Below are 21,466 nucleotides of genomic sequence, written 5' to 3'. Positions count from 1 at the left end.
TTAATATCTGCATTAGTCTGCTATCAATGGCTCAAGCCTCCGTTACTAGGTCTAAAATGACGTTTTGGAATTAACAATGGAGGCATTGGATGAGATGCGGAATAAATTAATCCTACTCACAATAGCGTTTTGGTTTTCTTTTTCTTTTGTTTTTACTCGCGATCTTTACAACACGCATTACATTACGTATTTCATGGCACACTCGTTTTATGCGTATTTGGCGCCACCTATTGTTGTGGGTGTATTATTGACATGTCAAAGTCTAGACCCTGAATATAAGACGACCGCGTTTTTCAGATGTATTTCCAAGAAAAAACATCGTCTTATATTCGGGTCAATACGGTATAACCGGATAAATGCTTTGAAATATATCATCTGATCAATGTCTTGAGGTGTGGCAACCGTAGTATAAGCGGAATAATTGACTTCAGGCATTATTGTATTATTGAATGAATTATTAGTACTGAATACTTCTTTGTTAATTATTATTTGAAGTAACAAAACCATGGTTAATTTGTTGTTACCATGGCTACAAGAACCATGAATTTTTGGTTTTATTCGTAGTAAAACCATTAGGGGTGCTCCGATCAGGATTTTTGAGGCCAATCGCTGATCGCCGATCACAGAAAGCAGTATCTGCCGATACGATCACTGATACAGATCTTTTTAAAGCCTTCTTTTTATCATGTAGAATTATTTATAGTGATGATCCAATCAAGATTTTTAGACATTTAATCATGGCCTGAATTTTAATTTTTGAAAATTAATTCCCCTTTTACGTGACTCTTGTGAGAAGGGAATTTTTTAATTTGAGGGGTGGAGGGGGGCATTTTTTAGACATTTTTAAAAAATATATATTTATCTCACCTAAATGTTTGATCATGCACTGCATTTTTGTTTTTACAATCGTGCAATTGTTGCACAATAGCTTACAACACAGCGCAAGCCTGATTTCATGAGCTGTATGTGAGGTTCACACACACTTTGTTTGCAGTGCGCATGCAGTCCATGTGCGGTACAGAAGCAGCTTTCACACAGGAGTCTGCAACTGATCCGTGTCTGTTTACTATAAACACAACATTTATCCATTATTTTGATTTCTAATCCAAACATTGTTACTTAAAATGCTTTTTCAGCACTGTGATTATTTTTTACACAGTACAGTATAATACAATATTTCATAGACGTGTTTAAACGCAATAAATATAAGAAACACATTATTCAATGCTTTTTACTTTTGCATTTACTTCTAGATTTATATATTAAGTTGCTCAAGCAAGTGGCAAAACATTTAAACTACTTCATTATCACAAACATTCTAAATTAAAACTTACCACTGGCATAAACTGTCAGCTCTGCTGCCTTTTCTTTTGCATTTAAATCTTTATTACAAGCAATCCTGCGGTTTATAAAGAACTTTATTTTCCTACCTCCACGGGTGCCATCTATTATTGCCTTGTTTATCTAAAAGTGCTCTTTTCCTTTAAACCTAGCCAAAAAGCCATAGCCTATGTGTTGATTGTGAAACACAGTAGACTTTAATTATATGCATTTATGGCGTAATTACGAAATTTTCGTATCAATCCATGTTCATATTTACCGCAAACAATGTGCTGTAATTAAGCGCTTGCAGCGCAGCAAAAATGGACTCGGTGCGGAAACGATCTCTGCACTGCTGCAGACGCACTGCCGGACCGCAACCGTGTGCAGTGTGAACGCTTTGATCCTTTAACACAACCCTCTACATTGCGAGTAAATCACTCGCATATGCGACGAAATGGACAGCACGTGAGTTAAATATATGAGTGTCACAGCAAAGGGGGTGAATACTTAGGACCATGTGATATTTCTGTTTTTCTTTTTTAATAAATCTGCAAAAATGTCAACAATTCTGTGTTTTTCTGTCAATATGGGGTGCTGTGTGTACATTAATGAGGAAAAAAAATTAACTTAAATGATTTTAGCAAATGGCTGCAATATAACAAAGAGTGAAAAATTTAAGGGGGTCTGAATACTTTCCGTACCCACTGTATATATATTTATTTATTTAAATTTTTTTTTTTAATCAGTCTGGCGAGTAAACAAAAAAATTTACTAGCCAATGGCGATTCAATTGCCAAGGTGTCCGTAGAGGGCTGCACATAAGCACGGAAAAAATATGCACCACATACGCACTGCAACCTTGCATTGTGTGTGCGCTGCGAGTGTGCATGATGAGCGCATGGTCTCCAGGAAAGCGCGCGAGCGCTGAACGGTTTAAACACTGGCAAGAATTAAAAAGAAATGCAATTTATAAACTTTAGTGACGATGTGACACTGCCTCGATTGTGCAAGTGACTTTTCCTGTGTCAACTGTACAGCGTGCAGCTCGCTTAGACGTGATGTAATTTAAAGCCATTTGTGTATTTTGAGAGGGAAAGAGAGAGCGCGCGCGGCGATTCACTCACGCCGTTTGTGAAATTGTCTCACAGAAAGTTTTCAAATAACTTTATTTAATGAAGAAATATGAATTGTACCTCACCTTCAGCATTATAATTATTTCACCCGTGCCGGACAGAGACTGAGATGGAGCCGCTGCACGTCTTGCCAAACATCTCATAGCAGGCGCGTCATCAGATCGTTTTTTTGAGATCGGCCTTTATAGAGACCGCCGATCAAACATCCCCAAGTGATTATCGGCCTATAGTGATCGGTAGCCGATCAATCGGAGCACCCCTAAAAACCATGGTTAATTTTCATAAGGGAACATGGAAACTCAGAGAATATTAAGGCAGATGCGTTGGTGGTGGTGAAATTATTACCGACATTAAAACATGTTATTAACGTCAACAGACAAAAAAGTTGAACGTATGTGAAAATGATACACAGGCTTCATCTTGGGCTTTTTAACTTTTTCTTTTCTCGGCGCCGGACTGCTGATGTCTTTTTTCCGGGCATAGTCGTCCATCAATTATGATCATTTGCAATTAGCTGCAAACATGAGGTGAGGGCAGGCGCGGATGCGGGAATGGCGTGTCACGTGTGCTTAGCCTACTTTTACGTTCACCGTAAAATGCATTTTTTTTTTATAAATTGTATATATGTTCATGTTTATATTTTTATTCATGTATATGTACGTTAATATTAATATAGAACGAAAGTTTATTTTTTTTGAGCAACTGGGATGGTGCCCCCCCCTTGGGAGTTGGTGCGCAAACTGCGTAATCTGTGTATAGGGAGCGGCGGTACTGCAACTACCTTTCATCTTTTTCTCTTCAAACAACCAGACTAACGAATAGCTCTACACAATCCATACCGGGGCAGAGCCTACAGGGCTTTCTTCTGTGTAGATATAAATTCTATGCTTTGCATCATCAGCTGGGCATGGCGGGGTATGATATGACTGCTGTCATACCTGGTCGTGATATGACGGCTGTCATACCTTATCTGGTCGCCCAGTAAGTTTGTTTGTTTAATTAATTACTTTTAAATTAAATATTTTAAACACTAATATAAAAAGGAAAGAATAATGCATTGACTTGGGTATATGATAAGGCATAACGTTCATGCAAGAACAACCGGAGAACAGAGATATTAAAATAAATACTCTTCTGAGTTTTATAATCTAGTATTTTGTTTTATTAAAATTTATCCAAAATGATATTTCATAAGAATATGCACTTGTGAGCGGCGCGAGTTGCTGTGCACTCGCACACAGACTGAGACAGATTTTCAATAACTTGCCATTTCGGTTTGTTTCTCACCAAACCCTACAGTATTTATTTATTTATTTATTTATTTAGTCATTTAGCATACCACCTCAGCAGTGCCACAAACTGATCCCCTCCATGCCACGCCGAATTGAGGCAGTATTTAAAGCAAAAGGAGCCCCTACCAAGTATTGAGTACATGTACAGTAAATTAACATACTTTCCAGAAGGCCAACAATTCACTAAAAATGTTTTTTTTTATTGGTCTTATGAAGTATTCTAATTTGTTGTGAATTGGTGGGTTTTTGTTAAATGTGAGCCAAAATCATCATAATTAAAAGAACCAAAGACTTAAACTACTTCAGTCTGTGTGCATTTAATTTTTTTAATACACGAGTTTCACAATTTGAGTTGAATTACTGAAATAAATGAACTTTTCCACAACATTCTAATTTATTGAGATGCACCTGTATATACACGCATTCAAAATGACTACAAAATGTCATGCCTTTGAAAAATAAAGAACACATCAGAATGCTCTGCTTTAGCGCGTCTCCTTGAACATCTTTCTGGTGCATGCCACAAACATGAACCAATTCAGTGAATACTTGACTCGCCTGCTTTTAAAAGTCTACATTTAGATTATTTGACTGATGTTAAATGCATTATTTAAGTCACTTTGGAATAAATTACAGCATGTAATGTGAAAAAAAAAAAACATGACTTTACAGTCTGGAAATTACTGTAGGCTATAGCAAATTATTTCGCGGACCCGCTGGCACTTTGAGAACCGCTGGTCTATACAGAAGAAAGCCCTATAGGCTCGGCCCGGTACAGGTTATGTCGAGCTATTGGTTGTTTGATGAGAAAAAAATTAAATGGAGTTGCAATAAACACGTTAAGAATCCTTACACCTGCAGCAGCGGAGGACTTTTATTCTGCTGCGTGGAACTGAGGAAAAACTGATGACGGCACGGATTGATCTTCGACTGACCAATCAGCCGAAAGGGGTGTTTCATTCCCGCCCACATGTAGAAATCAAATATTCAAGCTGTTAATTTGTTTTTCTACCCCTGAACTAAAAACTAAAAAGTAGAATTCTTGTTTTTCGTTTTTTGGAAGAAAAAAAAGAAGAAACAAAAAAGGAGCCGTTTCTCATTTTTCTACTTTCAATATTAAATCAAAAAACGAATGAACGAATGATACACAGATTTTAATGAACAAATTTTTGTGAAAACCCCAAATTTTACAATTTTTTTTTTAAACTTTTTGCATGTAGCTCAAAATTAGCCAGACACATTAAAATGACAATGATATTGTTTATCGCGGTTGTTTCTGGGGCAATATATCTCCCAACAAAAAGTAGTTATATAGTGACAGGCCTAGGCTTTATTCAACCAACCACCTCACCTGCTGCAGCTGTTATTTTACCCCTTTTCCACCAAGGTAGTTTGAGTGCTGGTTCAGAGCCAGAGCCTAGTTTCAAATCGGTTCTTTGCCTTTCGACACCCAAAGCACCAGCTCCGAACCAGGAAAAGTGGTTTGTAAGTAGCACCAAAACATTGCTGGTATAGAAGTAAGAACCGCTTGCGTCAGGGGCTGGGGGCAGGGTTACCATGACCAACAAGACGAACAGAAACTTTTGACCGCCATTTTTGAAATAGCAGCTAAACATAAACACGTTGGATTCGCCGTGTTTGGATGCTGATGTAGGTTCGCAAACCCATGAACATCAATAGCAATGCAACGTCCGCCATTGCTGATGGTGTGTTTAGGCTTGTTTGGGATGCATTGGCGCTGCGCGGACCGGTTGGTGTGTGGCATCGGGGTGCCGCGAGAGTGATTGGAAAGCAGACAACTCGCTTTATGCTTTTGGATCACTTTCGCGGTGCTTTGGTGTTGTGTGCCGATGCATCTTGAACAAGCTTGTTGTGTTTGGCGCTGCCGCGCTAGCATTGCTGGGAAAGATGATCCGTATTCAGTGACGTAAGACCTGGCTTTGTGGTGCCTCTCTAGCCCGTGGAAAGGCAAACCGGTTCTAGGCTCGCCAGTCGAACCAACTCCGAACCGGCAATAGCACTGGCTCTGAACTAGCACTCGGTTAAAGTTGGTGGAAAAGGGGTATTTGTGGGCAAGAAGGATGACAGACTCTGTCCATGCCTTGATTCCCATGGTCTCAAAAACATAACAGTAAAGTTCCAATACCCCTTACCATTGGTTCCTGTGGCCCTGGAGCAATTACGAACGTCAAAATATTTTGAACATGCATGCACCATGGTGCTTTTGTAAATCCGCGTCGAAGATTGATGAAGAAGCAAATATTTTTTTTTTTTTGCACACAAAAAGCATTCCTGTCACCTCATAAAATTAAGGTTGAACCATTGAAGTCACATGAGCTCTTTCACACAGAAATTCCGGAAAATACACGGATAATGTGTCCCGGGATTTGTTCCGGGATCGTTTGATTGTGGTTCATTCACACTGCCAGTGATTTTCCGGAATCTGTGTGTGCGTTCACACACATCCCGTAAAGACACGTGACATTTCAATGTGATGCGTTCTGTTTCACTTAAGCTGGCGAACGATCTCCGCTTCAACGCGGATAGTGAGGAGCTACCTGATCTCTGCTTCATTACAGTTTGCACATATTTTTTCGTCGCGAACGTTGATCTGCCTTCAAAACACCCGGTAAAAAAGTTGCACGATAACGTGCATCATCACTACGACACACCCTTTACGGCATTGGTTCTGGCTTTTGTTCATCCAGAGCTCGTTCCGGGACTGAACCCGGCAATGTTACTAGGTCCTCAACCCGGGATCGATCCCGGAATCAATTCCGGGACGTGTTTGCGTTCACACAGAAGGCACTCCGGCAATTTTCCGGGACCAACGTGCAGTGTGAAAGGGGCTATGGACTACTTCAATTATGTCTTTACTACCTTTCTGGCCTTGACAGTGGTGGTTGCTTAGGCTGTCAATGAAGGGACAGAAACCTCTCAGATATCATTACAAATATATTAATTTGTGTTTAGAAGATGAAAGAAAGTCTTATGAGTTTTGAACAACATGAGGGTGAGTGATTAATGACAGAATTTTCTTTTTTGGTTAACTATCACTTTGATGTTTTGGTTGAACATACATATTCCAGGTTACACTCATCAGTTACGGTGAGAAATGGATGTCTTACCCCCTCCAGCCAATGCCACCATTCTTCAAATGCTGACTTCATTATCCGTAGTTTTATTAACCTTTATTTAACCAGGTAAGTCAGTTGAGAACCATTTCTCATTTACAATGACGACCTGGCCAAGAGGCAGCATAAAAAGCAGGTACAATACAATAAAAAACATAAAATTACAAAACACAATTTTAAACAATAACATATAAAACAAACAGATAACTAAAAACAAGTACAATGGTCTTGCACTATTGACTGAATTAAATTTTTAAAGGAAGAGAGCGAGATAAATGAACTAAGCTTTAAAGTCTGTTGCAGATGATTCCAATCATATGCAACAGAAAACTGAAAAGAGCAACGACCAAAGGACGTACGGACTTTAGGTATGTAGAAATTAATGAAACTACTAGAGCGCAGATTACGACTTGTATTATGAATATTAAGAAGTGACTGTAAATATAATGGCGTTTTCCCGATAAGAGTTTTATAAATGAACAGAAACCAATGAATTTGTCTACGAGAATGAAGAGAAGACCAGTTCAATAAAGAGTACAAGTGGCAATGGTGAGTGTTAAATGAAGCTCCAGTCACAAAGCGGATTGCTGCATGGTAAATAATATCCAGTTTATGAAGGAGAGTTTTTGAAGCAGACCTGTAAACTATATCACCATAGTCCAAAATTGGGAGAACTGACATTTTAACCAAAAGCTGTTTTGAAGAATGTGTAAAAGAAGATTTGTTACGATAAAGAAAACCGATACGAGATTTAACCTTTCTGAGCAATACATTTATGTGAGTTTCAAATGACAATTTGCTATCAAGCCAGATACCAAGGTATTTGTAGCATTCAACATAATCAATCTCAGAGCCATCCAATGAGAGAATTTTAGGCAAATATTCAACTGACTGATCCAAACCAACATATAAAGAGTTACAGTAGTCTAGTCTAGATGTTATAAAAGCATGGATTACACTTTCAAACTCCTTACGTGGCAGGTAGGGCTTGACTTTAGCCAACAGTCTGTTGAAAGAAACTGGCTTTTACAACAGAACTAATCTGTTTTTCAAATTTAAAAGCACTGTCAAAAATCACACCGAGATTCAACACAACAATTCACCGAGACCAAACACAACAATCTCAGTCTTATTTTCATTAAGACAAAGAAAATTCTGAATTTTTTAATCTCTCAGGCAATTAAGTAATGACAGAAATTAAGCTTTGTCATTTGTTTTCACAAGCAAATAAATTTGTACATCATCCGCATAACAGTGGAAGGAGATATTGTGCTTTCTAAAAATATACCCCTAGAACAGCATATACAAAGAAAACAACATAGGGCCCAATATTGACCCTTGGGGGACGCCACAAAAAAGAGGGGCAGCAGATGAAGAAAATTCACCAAGATGAACAGAAAAACTTCTGTCTGTCAAATACGACTGAAACCATGTAAGGGCTATGCCCTTAATGCCGACACACTGTTCAAGTCTAGATAAAATAATTGAGTGGTTGGCCGTATCAAAGGCCACAGTCAAATCCAAAAGGACTAAATCAGCAGAGTTACCAGAGTCCACAGTTAAAAGAAGATCATTAGAAACTCTTAAAAGAGCAGTTTCTGTACTGTGACAGGGCTTAAAACCAGACTGAAATTTTTCATAAATACTAAATTCATCAAGAAATGATTGAAGCTGATTAAAAACAACTCTCTCCAAAACTTTCCGATAAAAAGGGGGGTTTAGATAGGTCTAAAATTAGACCAAATTCAAGGATCCAAGTTATTCTTTTTTAGAAGCGGTTGTAAAGGACTGACAATTTGTTAAACCGAATATATGAAGTCTGCGTTGACCCTTTTGTACGGAGCAGCTAAATGACTTTTATTTTGAAATGAACAACACACAAATCGGACTGTATAAAGCGCGACCCATTTGTGTGTGCACGCTTTGTGAAGGACGCAGCCTGCAGTTTGTGGCGTTTTTCTCATCCTCTTATTGTACTTGTGCATCTCACTGAAAAGGGTAATAAGGTAAATGATTTTGTACATTGTATGATGCGTAATGCAATGTCAGGTTTCGTATTTGGTTTATGTATTGTTTGTTTCTGTTTTGTTTTGTGTGTTCGTAGATCTTATGGTGTCTACTTGAATGTCAACGTATTAAACATTTTCGGAAACATCAGTTAAGGAGCATTGACCATCATTTCAGTGGGGTAGCAACAGCGGTTGCACGATGGCATGTTTAAAAACAGCTGGAACACATCCTGAGCTGAGAGATGTATTAACCAAAGATACAACGCTTGGCCCAACAGTGTCAAAGTCATCTTTAACTAAGCGTGCAGGAATACTGTCTAGGAGGCAGTTTGCAGGACGTAGCTGTTCAACTATGTCAGAAAGATAGGAGAATGTAACAGGCTCAAACTGCTGAAAGACAGCTGGGCAAAAAGAGAAATCAAGAGAGTCACTGATAACCGTGATGGGTGGAAAACTAAGACCAGCAATTTTGTCCACAAAATATTTCAGAACGTTTTCACATAATATTAAAGATGGCACAATGCAATCTGAATCACGTGGGTTAACAAGAGAGTTAAAAACATTAAAAATAACCTGAGGCCGCTGGCTGTTACTGGCTACAAGGTCGGAAAAAAGCACAGGTAGAAATCTCCAAATTGGGAACAACCACAGTAAATAAAACAGGCAGGTGATCTGAAATACGTCACATATTTCACTGATAGTAATACATAAACCATACGACAACACAAGGTCCAAAGTATGTCCTTTTTCATGGGTCGGACCAGTGACTGACTGCGTGAGATTAAACGAATCAATTAGACTGAGAAAATCAGAGGTTTGGATTCACAGCACACATGTATGTTAAAGTCACCAATAATTAAAAAGCGATCATATTTCAATGCAATCCCTGCCACAAAGTCTGCAAAGTCCTGAATAAAATTCTTATTATACTTTGAAGGTCGATATACCACCGCGATATACCATCGCGGGAAAATTTGTCTCATAAAGCTGCAATTCAAAACTGTTGCAGGCGTCGACCGCGACCTCCCGACAGTGAAAAACTGGTTTAAATACAGAAGCCAGCCCTCCACCTTTACCGGTGGTCCGAGGGGAGCTTAGAAAGTCACAGCGGGGAGGAAGTAGTTCAGAGAAAGAAGCCAACTCACCAGCATGAAGCCAGGTTTCTTTCAAAAACATGAAATCCAACTTACGTGAAGTGAAAAAATCTTCATCAAAAAAGTCTTGTTAGCTAGCGATCTAGCATTAATCAGAGCCAAACAAAGAGTGGAATCCTCACTGGCCGATGGCGCCACACGGTTCAGCGGGCGAAGGTTAGAAGAATCCACACCACCTCTGCGGACCCGAACCCGCATAGGAAGAGATGGCACAGTCGACAGGTCGGCCTCGGAAGTCACCGTCGAGCTGGGGAAGACCGGACGGAGCCACCGGCCTCTCATTTCCAGAGAACGCCGGGCAGCTGGAACGTAACATCCATCGTGAGGACACATTACACATGTGGACACCAGGTAAGCCTTGAATCTAACCAGGACACCTCTGCGCTTCCCCCGTCGTCTCCAATGCTTCTTGCGAGGAATAATGCATGGTGATCGGTGTAAAAACGCCGGTATATCTGCCAGGAAGGGTGGAAGGCCCGTAGTTTGATGGTTTCCAAACACACATCTTCCAGACAGTGTATCTTTAGAAGCTCTAATATTATAAAGTGTTTGGCGATCATAGACGAGCAAGGCAGAGACATCTCGACAGCATATACAAATAAATAAAGCGATCGCAAACAACAAACTGAGCAGACAACACGGAGACAGACGGCATGCCATGGACACTAGCGCCATCTTTTTTTGGGAATAATATGTGCAAAGATAGAGCTTTGGAGGTGTTCCATGACATTGAGAGAGGATGGCTTTGATTCCTGTGTTTGAGGGTCTGGATGGCATTCTTCCATCAACTTAATGTGAACGTCAGCCTCACCTCAGGGTATCACCCACAGTACAGTGGCCAAACTGAATGCCTTAACCAAGAGCTCACACATTTCCTCAGGATGTACTGCCATCTGAATCAGACAGATTGGAGCAGGTATCTAGTCTGGGCTGAATATGCTCAATTCTCTCCAAAAACCTTCCACTGGCCTGTACCCCTTTTCAGTGTTCTGGGATTTCAACCCACTGTATTAAATTGGTCGGCTTTGTCAGAGTGAAGCAGTTTGGGACCAGGCTCATGTCTTTCTCCAACAGGCAGTGAGGAGACTAAAGGTACAAGCTGGCCAGCACCAATGTCCCAGCCCCAAATGTGTGCCAGCCCAATGGGTTTGGTTTTCCACTTGGGATCTTTACCTTTATCTACCCTGCTATAAACTCAGTCCCAGGTATGTGAGTCTGTAACAACATTCATAGATCGGGAAGGAGGCGAGAACCGTTGAACATTTAAAAACAAAACTTTAATAAACAAATGAATAAACACAAAACTAAAGTAAAATCGACAGCCCCTCACGGACGACTGCCGCATAAAACATAACACGGCAACATAAATAGTCCAGGCCTGGTCCTCTCTCGTCTTTCACTGTCGTCACTCCCCTTTTTATCCTTCTGGAGCTCCTCCGTGGGACTCGTCGCTCATTATCATTTACTCCACCGGCCTCACTCCGCTCCCATGGCTCTCGGCCCCACCCTACTCGTCACATACCCCCATCGCCCCTCGCAGGCTGGGGGTACTCACGAGACTGCACTCTACGATCCTGAGGAGGATATTGAATAGGAGGGTGACGCAGGCAGCTGTAAGAAGGCAGGTGCTGCTCTCTGAAGAAGAAAAAATATTTAATATTGCGTATTATATTGCTAAAGAAGAGACAGCTTTTGTGAAGTTTGGTCCACTTATTACCCTACATAAGAAAAACGGAGTGGACATAAATCCAACATATGACAACGATAAAAGGTGTGCGGAAATGATTGGACAAATTGCAGACCAAGTTAACTTTATGAATTTAGAACCAAGAACTACTTCATTACAGATGTTCAGTCAGATCATACAGTTCATACAGTTTAAATTAAAAAAATATTAAATACTGTTTAAATAGACAGCTGGTGAAATGATTAAGAGAACCTAGAGTACTTATTGTTTTCAAATAAATGAAATCACTTTGCTTTTAAAGGTCTCCTCGTATCCCTTTATTAGGTAAAAACACATTATTTAATACATTTTCATTGCGCCCCTAAAATTCTTTAATGTGCTCCTAAATTTTTCAACTTAGGAGCACATGTGCTCCTTCTGAAAAAAGTAAGCGTCAAGCCCTGCTCTCTGACAGCGTGTCCCTCTTTCCTCCCGGGTTTCAGCACCAATGTAACAACGTTTATAGATCGGGAAGAATGAGGCGGGAACCAGTGAACATTTAAACACAAAACTTTAATAAATGAATGAACACAAAATGAAAGTAAAAGTGGCAGCCCCTCACAGATGACTGCCGCATAAAAAACATAACACGGCAACATAAATAGTCCAGGCCTGGTCCTCTCTCCCGTTTCCCGTTCTCCAGTCGCTCTTTACCCGGTCTCCACGCCAATTACTGCAATCAGACACAGGTGTTCAACATTTTGCACTTGACCTACTTACTCACCGCTCGTCTCCTGACTCTCCCTCCCACTGCAGACCTCGCTGAACCACGCCCCCTTCACCACAGAGTCCCTTCAAAATTCTGAGACAAATCACCCCTGTATCTCATCACCTACAGCTACTTTCGTATTTCTCCTTCTTGTGGATGGCTTATCGAGTAGGATAACTCCTGCACTCCAGACGTCGAGATGCCTACTTTAGTATCTTGTGGACTGGGAGGGGTATGGTCTGGAAGAACGGTCCCGGATCAATACAGAGGACATCCTCGACCCCACACTCATCACTGAATTGTTGCTGTGTTTTGACACTTGGATTGTTTTTCTTGTTCACAACTCTTTGACACCTGCCTTGTTTGCATGGATATTTACGTGGTACATTTACATGGTTGTTTTCTGCATTGCTAACACACCTGTTTTTAATTACCTGGACTATTTAGGCACAGAACTCACTAGACTCAGTTTGAAATCTTGTTTTGCCCTGGCTGATAATTTTTAAGCATTTTTGACCATTGATTGTTTTTCTTGTTTACAACTGTTTGGCGCCTGCTTTGCTGACTTTGCTTTGCATGGATATTTACCCTGGTTGTTTGCTGCATTTCTCGAACCTGTGCCTGTCTATGACTATGATTATTGTCCTGCCTATCTTACTGATCCTTGCCTGTCTGTTTGTTCTTTTTGTTCTGGCTAATAAAGCTAAATGAATCTCAGTCCTTTGTTCCTCTGAGTCTGCATTACAATATTAGATGAAAAACGAGTCAGGAAAGATGGAAAAAAAAATCACATTTTGCCAACTGATTGAGAATAAGGTTGTTGAAATAGTCAAATTAGTAAAATTGAAAATAAAAAATAAAGCCAAAAAGAAATATATATATATAAAAAAAAAAAAATGACAAAGGCGCAAAAAAACTGTAATGAAAATAAAAGTAAACGCTACTTCAAATTATTATGCATACTATAATAGTATGTAGTATAAATGCTGAAATAACAATTGCAATTCAGCCATTAAATCTGTGTTTCCACTGTGTTTTCTCAGAGTTTACAGGAGGAGATGAGCCAAAACGGCAAGGCGATGTTGAACATCAACCAGTGTTTGCAGCAGATCTTTGGGGAGGCCATCAGTACCGCCTACCCTGGCCTAGAGAACGCTCCACTTATGGTCACCCTTAACCAGCAGGCCAAATTTGGTGATTACCAGTGTAATAGTGCCATGCCAATGGCTCAGGTCAGTTTCATTTTCCGGTAAACTCTTCTGTTTCTCCTTTTTTTGTCACTCCAACGCGCTTGACTTTCTTTCTTCTGTTGAACACAGAAGGAAATGCTTTGAAGAATGTTGCCTTTTGTCCACTTAAAGTGAATTCTTTTTGTGAATGTGTTTGTTTTAAGATGATGAAAGCTAAAGGACAGAAGGTCAGCCCCAGGGAGATAGCAGAGAAAATTGTCCAAAACATTCCCAACAATGAGTTAATTGAGAGAACAGAAATTGCAGGGCCAGGTTTGTTCAGAATATCATAAATACCAAGACCATTTTCTCCCCTACTTTCAAAGATTGATAAATAATCAAGTGCATATTGGATTGTAGGGTTTATCAACGTTCATCTCAAAAGAATGTTTGTCTCTAAACTCCTCTCAAACCTGCTTGTGAATGGAGTGCAGCCTCCATCTTTGAAGAAGAAAAAGAAGGTAGGAGTTTCACTGTAGCGGTGAAATGCATCACAGCTTAGTGGTATAAACTACAATGCATTTTTATCCAGTGGTCTTTAAGCTCATTTGTGTTTTTTTAGGTTGTTGTGGACTTCTCCTCACCTAACATTGCCAAAGAGATGCATGTGGGTCACCTGCGGTCCACGATTATTGGAGACAGCATGTGTCGACTCTTTGAGTTCCTGGGTAATGAAGTGCTAAGGTTGGTGTATATTATTTGTGGAGCGCAACAGTGGGGTTTCAGAAATAAAAAGCCAATTTTAATCTCTGTTGTGAGATATATTTTATGAAAACATGAACTCAGTGTTGTTAAAGCAATACTGTAGACCAGGGATCTCCAGTTCTGCTCCTGGAGAGCTACCGTCCTGCAGACTTCAGTTCCAACCTTGCTCCAACACACCTGTCTGTATTATCAAGTAGCCCTGAACACTTTGATTAGCTGGTTCAGGTTTGTTTGATTGGGGTTGGGGCTGAAATCTGCAGGACGATAGCTCTCCAGGAGTAGGGTTGGAGACCCCTGCTGTAGACTTTAACTCTTTCCCTGCCATTGACGTAATTTTCCGTCATTTGTAAGACAACACTTCCCAGTAATTGTTTTCACTGGTGTAGGAGGTGCTATTACGCATCTTCTGGATCAAAACATGGTGAAGAAGCAGAAACAAGCGATTGCATACATAAGTAAATGCATATGTAAAATAACGCAATCATCAAACATTAATCATTATATAAATCAAAACTGCTTAATGTTAGTCAAGTCAAGTCACCTTTATTTGTATAGTGCTTTATACAATACTGGTTGTGTCAAAGCAGCTTTACAGTGTCATACAGGTAAATAGTTTGTCAATAATGCAAGAAGACAATAACAAAGAGTAATTTGTAATTTGCACAGTAAGAGACTGTGTGGGGAAGTCGTGGCCTAATGGTTAGAGAGTCAGACTCGTAACCCAAAGGTTGTGGGTTCGAGTCTCGTACCGGCAGGGATTGTCGGTGGGGGGAGTGAATGTACAGCGCTCTCTCCCACCTTCAATACCACGACTGAGATGCCCTTGAGCAAGGCACCGAACCCCCAACTGCTCCCCGGGCGCCGCAGCATAAATGGCTGCCCACTGCTCCGGGTGTGTGTGTGCACTTTGGATGGGTTAAATGCAGAGCACTAATTCCTAGTATGGGTAACCATACTTGGCCACATGTCACGTCACTTTCTTTTCTTTTTTCACTTAATTTTTCCAGCTAAAGTCATTTCATTGATGATTCAGTGATGTCATCATTAGGGATGGGTATCGTTTACATTTTATCGATACCGATATGATACCGATGCTGCTTATCGATACTGTTATCGATGCTATTTAGTGCAAAAAGATATGATGTGAAAAGTTGTTGAAAATTTCAAGTTATTTTATTACTGCTGAATTTTAGCAACTGTATTAAAGTTCTTCAGTCAAGAGCAGCGAGTTATTTTTCTCTTTGTGTTTTATTTTATTAACATTAAAGGAATAGTTCATCCAATAATGAAAATTGTCATAATTTACTCACTCTCAAGCTGTTTTAAACCTGAATGAGTTTCTTTCTTCTGTTGAACATAAAAATGTGGGAAACAAACAGTTGCTGGCCCCCAGTGACTTTCATATTTCTTTTTCCTAATATAGTCAGTGGGGACCAGCAATTGTTTGGTTACCCATATTCTTCAAAATATATTTTGTCTTCAGCATAAGAAAGAAATTAATACAGGTTTGGTACAACATGACAGTGAGTAAATAATGACAGAATTGTAATTTTTGGGTGAACTATCCCTTTAATGACAATCGGCAACATGTTTAGTACTGTTGCTTTTTATTAATTCATTTATTTTTGCTTTATTTTTCAAGTACAGTATGTGTATTAAGCAGTAGACAAATATAACAAATATAAAAATAAAACACTATATACACTTCACTGTATAAATTATACATTGACTCCTATTAAAGCAACTGTATTGAAGTTCTTCAGTCAAGATCAGCGAGTGATTTTTCTCTTTGTGTTTTGATGTTTTATCAACGTTAAAAGGGATCGTTTACCCAAAAATTTAAATTATCATAATTTACTCACTCTCAAGCTGTTTTAAACCTGAATGAGTTTCTTTCTTCTGTTGAACATAAAAATGTGGGAAACAAACAGTTGCTGGCCCCCAGTGACTTTCATATTTCTTTTTCCTAATATAGTCAGTGGGGACCAGCAATTGTTTGGTTACCCATATTCTTCAAAATATATTTTGTCTTCAGCATAAGAAAGAAATTAATACAGGTTTGGTACAACATGACAGTGAGTAAATAATGACAGAATTGTAATTTTTGGGTGAACTATCCCTTTAATGACAATCGGCAACATGTTTAGTACTGTTGCTTTAAGAGCTGCACACATCTGTTTTTCTCTCAACTGTTTACTTTCACTTTAGACATAAGTTAACTAAACTGTGTGTATATGTAAACCTTGTGTGTTTTTTAGAGTATTAGCGCAATCAGTCACTAACTAAGACAACCAAGTAATCAGGTGCTGTTTGACCGGCCTTTTAGTGTACGCACGCTTCAGGTGTACGTGCTCTGAATAAGCGCTCGTCAGAACAGCACGCAAATGAAACGTTTAACCGGCAAGGTTTTGAAGCACACGCAAATAATGTACTTTTGTAATTGCGAATAAGTGCAGTGTCACGTGAGTGTAACTCTACCGCTGAATTAACATTTGATGTGATTGTGTTGGGCGAGTTGCAGTTGGAGCTGGAGCCGGAGCCGGGAGACATAGTAAATACAGCGCATTGCTTGAGGTAGATGTTGTGTTTTGTAAGTAAATGTTTCATTGTATTACTAGTGTTGCCTCCTTTGTTCACTATTACACTACTGCATATATTGCATCTGACACTGGTGCCGCTTAGTTTTGTAACGTGAACCCACACTTTCGAAGGTTTCACCGCCACTGATTGCACGCAAACACACACAGCACATGTGCATGGATATCACACACACGTCGAGCAAACGTTGGCCATTCAGTGAAGAAAAATGACAAGCAGCAGCTTCTAATTTGATAACAGTATTGTTTGTCCTGAAACTTATCGGTAGTCCGGTAAAACCTTGGGAGAAACCAGGCTCAGTCAGGGGGACAGTTCTCCTCTGGCCAGACATACCAGCATGGCGTGGTTTAATTCCAGGCAGCAACACAGGTGCAGAGGACTTGTCTGGTTCCCGTGGTCTTGTGACGATGGTCGTCGAGGTGATGATGTCTTCGCAGGGGATCTGTCTCTGGGGCGCATCTAGTTGACATGGTCTCCGCTGACATTCAGGGCTGTGACAGATCCACCATCTGACCTGGATATGGACTGGATCTGGGTGGCTACAGTGACCATCTGATCTGGATACAGACTGAATCCGTATGGCTACGGTGACCTCAGAATAAGAATGAAAGAGACGAATATTAGCGTAGATGGCATTCTTCTTACGATGTAGCGAGTACATTGGGTGTTATGGGAAGTGTTCCCGGTTCCGGTTGACCTAATTATGCAGCCTAACAATCCTTAACGGATTTGAATGATAGAAATGTGGTAGTGTATTGTGTATGCCAGGTTAAAGAGATGGGTCTTTAATCTAGATTTAAACTGACAGACTGTGTCTGCCTCTCGAACAACGTTAGGTAGGTTGATCTGCCGCCCGCAGTTGATATTGATATTCTAGGTATTATCAAATGGCCAGAGTTTTGAGATCGCAGCGGACGTGAAGGACAATAATGTGATATGAGCTCACTCAAGTACTGAGGAGATAAACCGTTCAGGACTTTATAAGTAATTAGCAAGATTTTAAAATGTTGATCCTGCTGGCCAAATGGGTGCCCTAAGAAGAATTGTATTGTTGTGCCCCCTCCGTCAAATATTATGGAAGTAAAAAAAAAAAAACACCTACTATAGGGGTCAAAATAAAACTTTAATAAAATATTGTATTTAAATTATATTATTTACAAATTACAAGTGTAGTTCTAGACCGTTACCTATGGCTATGATTTTATTAATATAGTTGTCTGATTGATTTTATAGTCTCAAGCATTCAAAAATCACGCAAAAGAAAATTAAGCCGTTTTACTACAATAAAACCATGGTTAATTTTTGTAAGGGTTGTGATGTCCACATGTTTTTGTTGAAGTAATTATAGAGGCTGTAGCATTTCTATTTCAAAAATGTGGCCAAAAATGAAAGATTAAGTGAATATTTGAATTAGCCTAAATGTTTGGTCAATATTAAACCAGGATTTGATCATCCTGTAAGTGTAACAGTAGCAATTACCAGACCTTTGGCTCCCTTTGCAAGCATTTGTAATGTACATAAATCGTTTATTTTGTATTACATTATGTATTTTAACATTGTTTCATTATTTTAACATTGACATGTATCATTATTGCCTCATTGTTTTTATATAATGCATTTTAAGTACTTTTAAAGGCTGTTGTTGGTTTAGGTCTGTTTTTATAACCACAAAACAAAAAAAATCCTAATACTTCTTTGTAAACTATTATTTGAAGTAATAAAACCATGGTTAATTTGTGGTTAACAAGAACCATGATTTTTGGTTTTGTTCATAGTAAAACCAAGGCTAATTTTCGTAAGGGAACATGGAATCTCAGAAAGAATATTAGATGCGTTGTTGGTGGTTAAATTATTACCGACATTAAAATACGTTATTAATGTCAACAGCCAAAAAAGTTTCACAGGATTATGAATGTACCTGAAAGTGATGCACGGGTTTCTCATCATCTTTTTTTTTTTTTCCTTGGCGCCAGATTGCTGATGTCTTTTCACGGGTAGTTGTCCATCAATTATGATCATTTGCATTCAGCCGCAAACATGAGGTGTGAGCGGTCGCGGATGCGGGAATAACGCGTCGTGTGCTTAGCCTACAGCCTACTGCGTTCACCGTAAAATGAAATTTTTTATAATGATATATATATATATATGTGTGTGTGTGTGTGTATGTTCATGTTTATATTTTTATTTATGTGTATATGTTAATTTTAATATTAATATAGAACGAAAGGTTTTTTTTGAGCAACTGGGTTGGTGCCCCCCTAGGAGATGTTGCCCTACGCAAACTGCGTACTCTGCGTATAGGGAGCGGCGGTACTGCTTGGAAGTAAAGAAGTTCATAAAGTCGTGCTGTTGTGCTGTTGGGAAATGTGTAAGTCTGTTGATGCTTTATTTTTCATTAATTTGCCACTGTATTGAATAAGTGCCTGGGGTTGTGTTTGTTCTTTTCTAAGAGAGATGAAAAGTAAGTAGATCTAGCAGTTTTTAGAGCTTTTCTATAAGTATAAGTACGTTCCCGCTATGCAATACGAAATACCTCTAGTTTTGTTTTCTTCCAGCTGCGCTCCATTCTACGGGGCTGCTCTCTTTAAGGCGTGAGTGTGCTCGTTATTCCATGGTGTCGGACTGTTTTGCTTAATCTTCTTTAAGTGTAAAGGAGCAACCGTATCTAAAGTGCTAGAAAAGAGAGGGTCAATAGTTTCTGTTACACTATCAAGTTTTTCTGAGCTATTGGATATGCTGAGGAATTGAGACAAGTCAGGAAGATTATTTACAAAGCAGTCTTTTGTGGTTGAAGTGATGGTTCTACCATATTTGTAACAAGGAGTTGAACTGGCAGCTTTAGCTATATGGAGTATACACGAGAATAGATAATGATCCGATATATCATCATTCTGCTGCAGAATTTCAACACCATTAGCATCAATTCCATGTGACAGTATTACATCTAAAGTATGATTATGGCAATGAGTAGGCCCTGACACATGTTGTCTGACCCCAATGGAGTTCAGAATGTCTATAAATGCTGATCCCAATGCATCTTTTTCATTATCAACATGGATATTAAAATCACCAACAATTAAGACTTTATTTGCAGCCAGCACTAACTCGGATAGAAAATCAGCAAATTCTTTGATAAAGTCTGAATGGTGCCCTGGTGGCCTGTATACACTAGCCAGTACAAACATCACAGGGGATCTATCATTAACATGTGCTTCTCTGGATAATGTTATATGAAGCACCATTACTTCAAACGAGTTATACTTGAAGCCCGCCCTCCGAGAAATACTGAAAATATTGTTATAAATTATAGAAACACCTCCCCCTTTACCTTTTGGACGTGGCTCATGTTTATAACAGTAATCTTGGGGGGTAGACTCATTTAAAATAATGTAATCATCAGGTTTTAGCCAGGTTTCTGTCAAACAGAGCACAACTAGTTTATGATCAGTGATCATATAATTTACAAAAAGTGCTTTCGTAGAAAGGGACCTGATATTCAATAAGCCAAGCTTTATCATGTGTTTATCCATATTGCATCTGTTTTTACAAAGAAATTGGAACACACTTAAACTGTGTATGAAAGAGAAGATGCTGGCAATGCAAGATACTTTCTTTTCTACTCTCTCCATTCAAAGTTTGCAATGTTTGTAATCAATGAAAGAACCTTGGGATTAACAGACTGCTGTTTTTTAGATTTTTTCTTCTTCACCTTGGTCCCCCTGTCCGGATTTATCTTGAAAAGGCATCTGTGAAGACAGAAATACACCTCAATATAGTGCTACAAACAATTTTCATAATCAGCAATTCTGTGGATGAGCCATATGATTTTTATGTAATTTTTCTTCATTGAAACATTGTCTGGATATTATTTTTTTAATCAAGTCACTGGGTTTAGCCTTTTGGGTCATTTTTTAAATTTTCGTAGTGTTGGGTATTTTTGCGTAACCCACTGTTGGGTTAAGTGTAACTGACAACAGAAATGATACACCTCCTCACAAAGTTTCCTGCCTGATGGGTCAAAGCATTGCCGGTTTGCAGTTTATACACAATCATGTTTTTCAACGGTCATTTTGTCTACTGTCCTAAAAGAAAACTTCCTGATGTGAAGGTTTGTATTCACCTTAATTCACTTGTATCAAGTAATTACTATACAGTAGGGCTGGTATCTTTTATTTCTTTATTAAAAGTACCTTTGCCACACTAACATTTTCATATCTGCTGTAGGTTCGCTTGGATTGCAGACTGAGCAAGATGTGACATGGCCATATTTGAGTATCTCCCATTAAGCAAGTGTGCCAACAATGACTGTGACGTGTCTGCTGCCAGTATGAACATCTTCACAGATTACTAAGGTAGTGATGGCTGCACTACAAGATTGGCATATATACATATATAAAGCATTTCTTTCTTAAAGGGGTCATGTGACGTTGCTAAAAAGAACATTATTTGGTGTA

At 39.2% G+C, this 21,466-nt stretch overlaps 1 protein-coding gene across 1 annotated transcript in view; it reads left to right on the top strand.

The window, feature by feature from the left end:
- Positions 1-21,466, top strand: part of rars1 (arginyl-tRNA synthetase 1) — a 56,230-nt gene that overhangs the window by 12,702 nt on the left and 22,062 nt on the right. Inside the window, exons 3-6 of the mRNA XM_016523813.1 lie at positions 13,524-13,712; positions 13,874-13,982; positions 14,070-14,170; positions 14,272-14,393. Of these exons, the coding sequence (XP_016379299.1) occupies positions 13,524-13,712; positions 13,874-13,982; positions 14,070-14,170; positions 14,272-14,393 (521 nt within the window). The remainder of the gene's footprint in view (positions 1-13,523; positions 13,713-13,873; positions 13,983-14,069; positions 14,171-14,271; positions 14,394-21,466) is intronic.

The sequence above is a fragment of the Sinocyclocheilus rhinocerous genome, unplaced genomic scaffold (assembly GCF_001515625.1).
Source record: "Sinocyclocheilus rhinocerous isolate Xijiao unplaced genomic scaffold, SAMN03320098_v1.1 scaffold122, whole genome shotgun sequence".
Taxonomy (NCBI): domain Eukaryota; kingdom Metazoa; phylum Chordata; class Actinopteri; order Cypriniformes; family Cyprinidae; genus Sinocyclocheilus; species Sinocyclocheilus rhinocerous.
The sequence above is the reverse complement of the archived record's forward strand: the minus strand, read 5'-3'. Positions and strand labels throughout refer to the sequence as shown.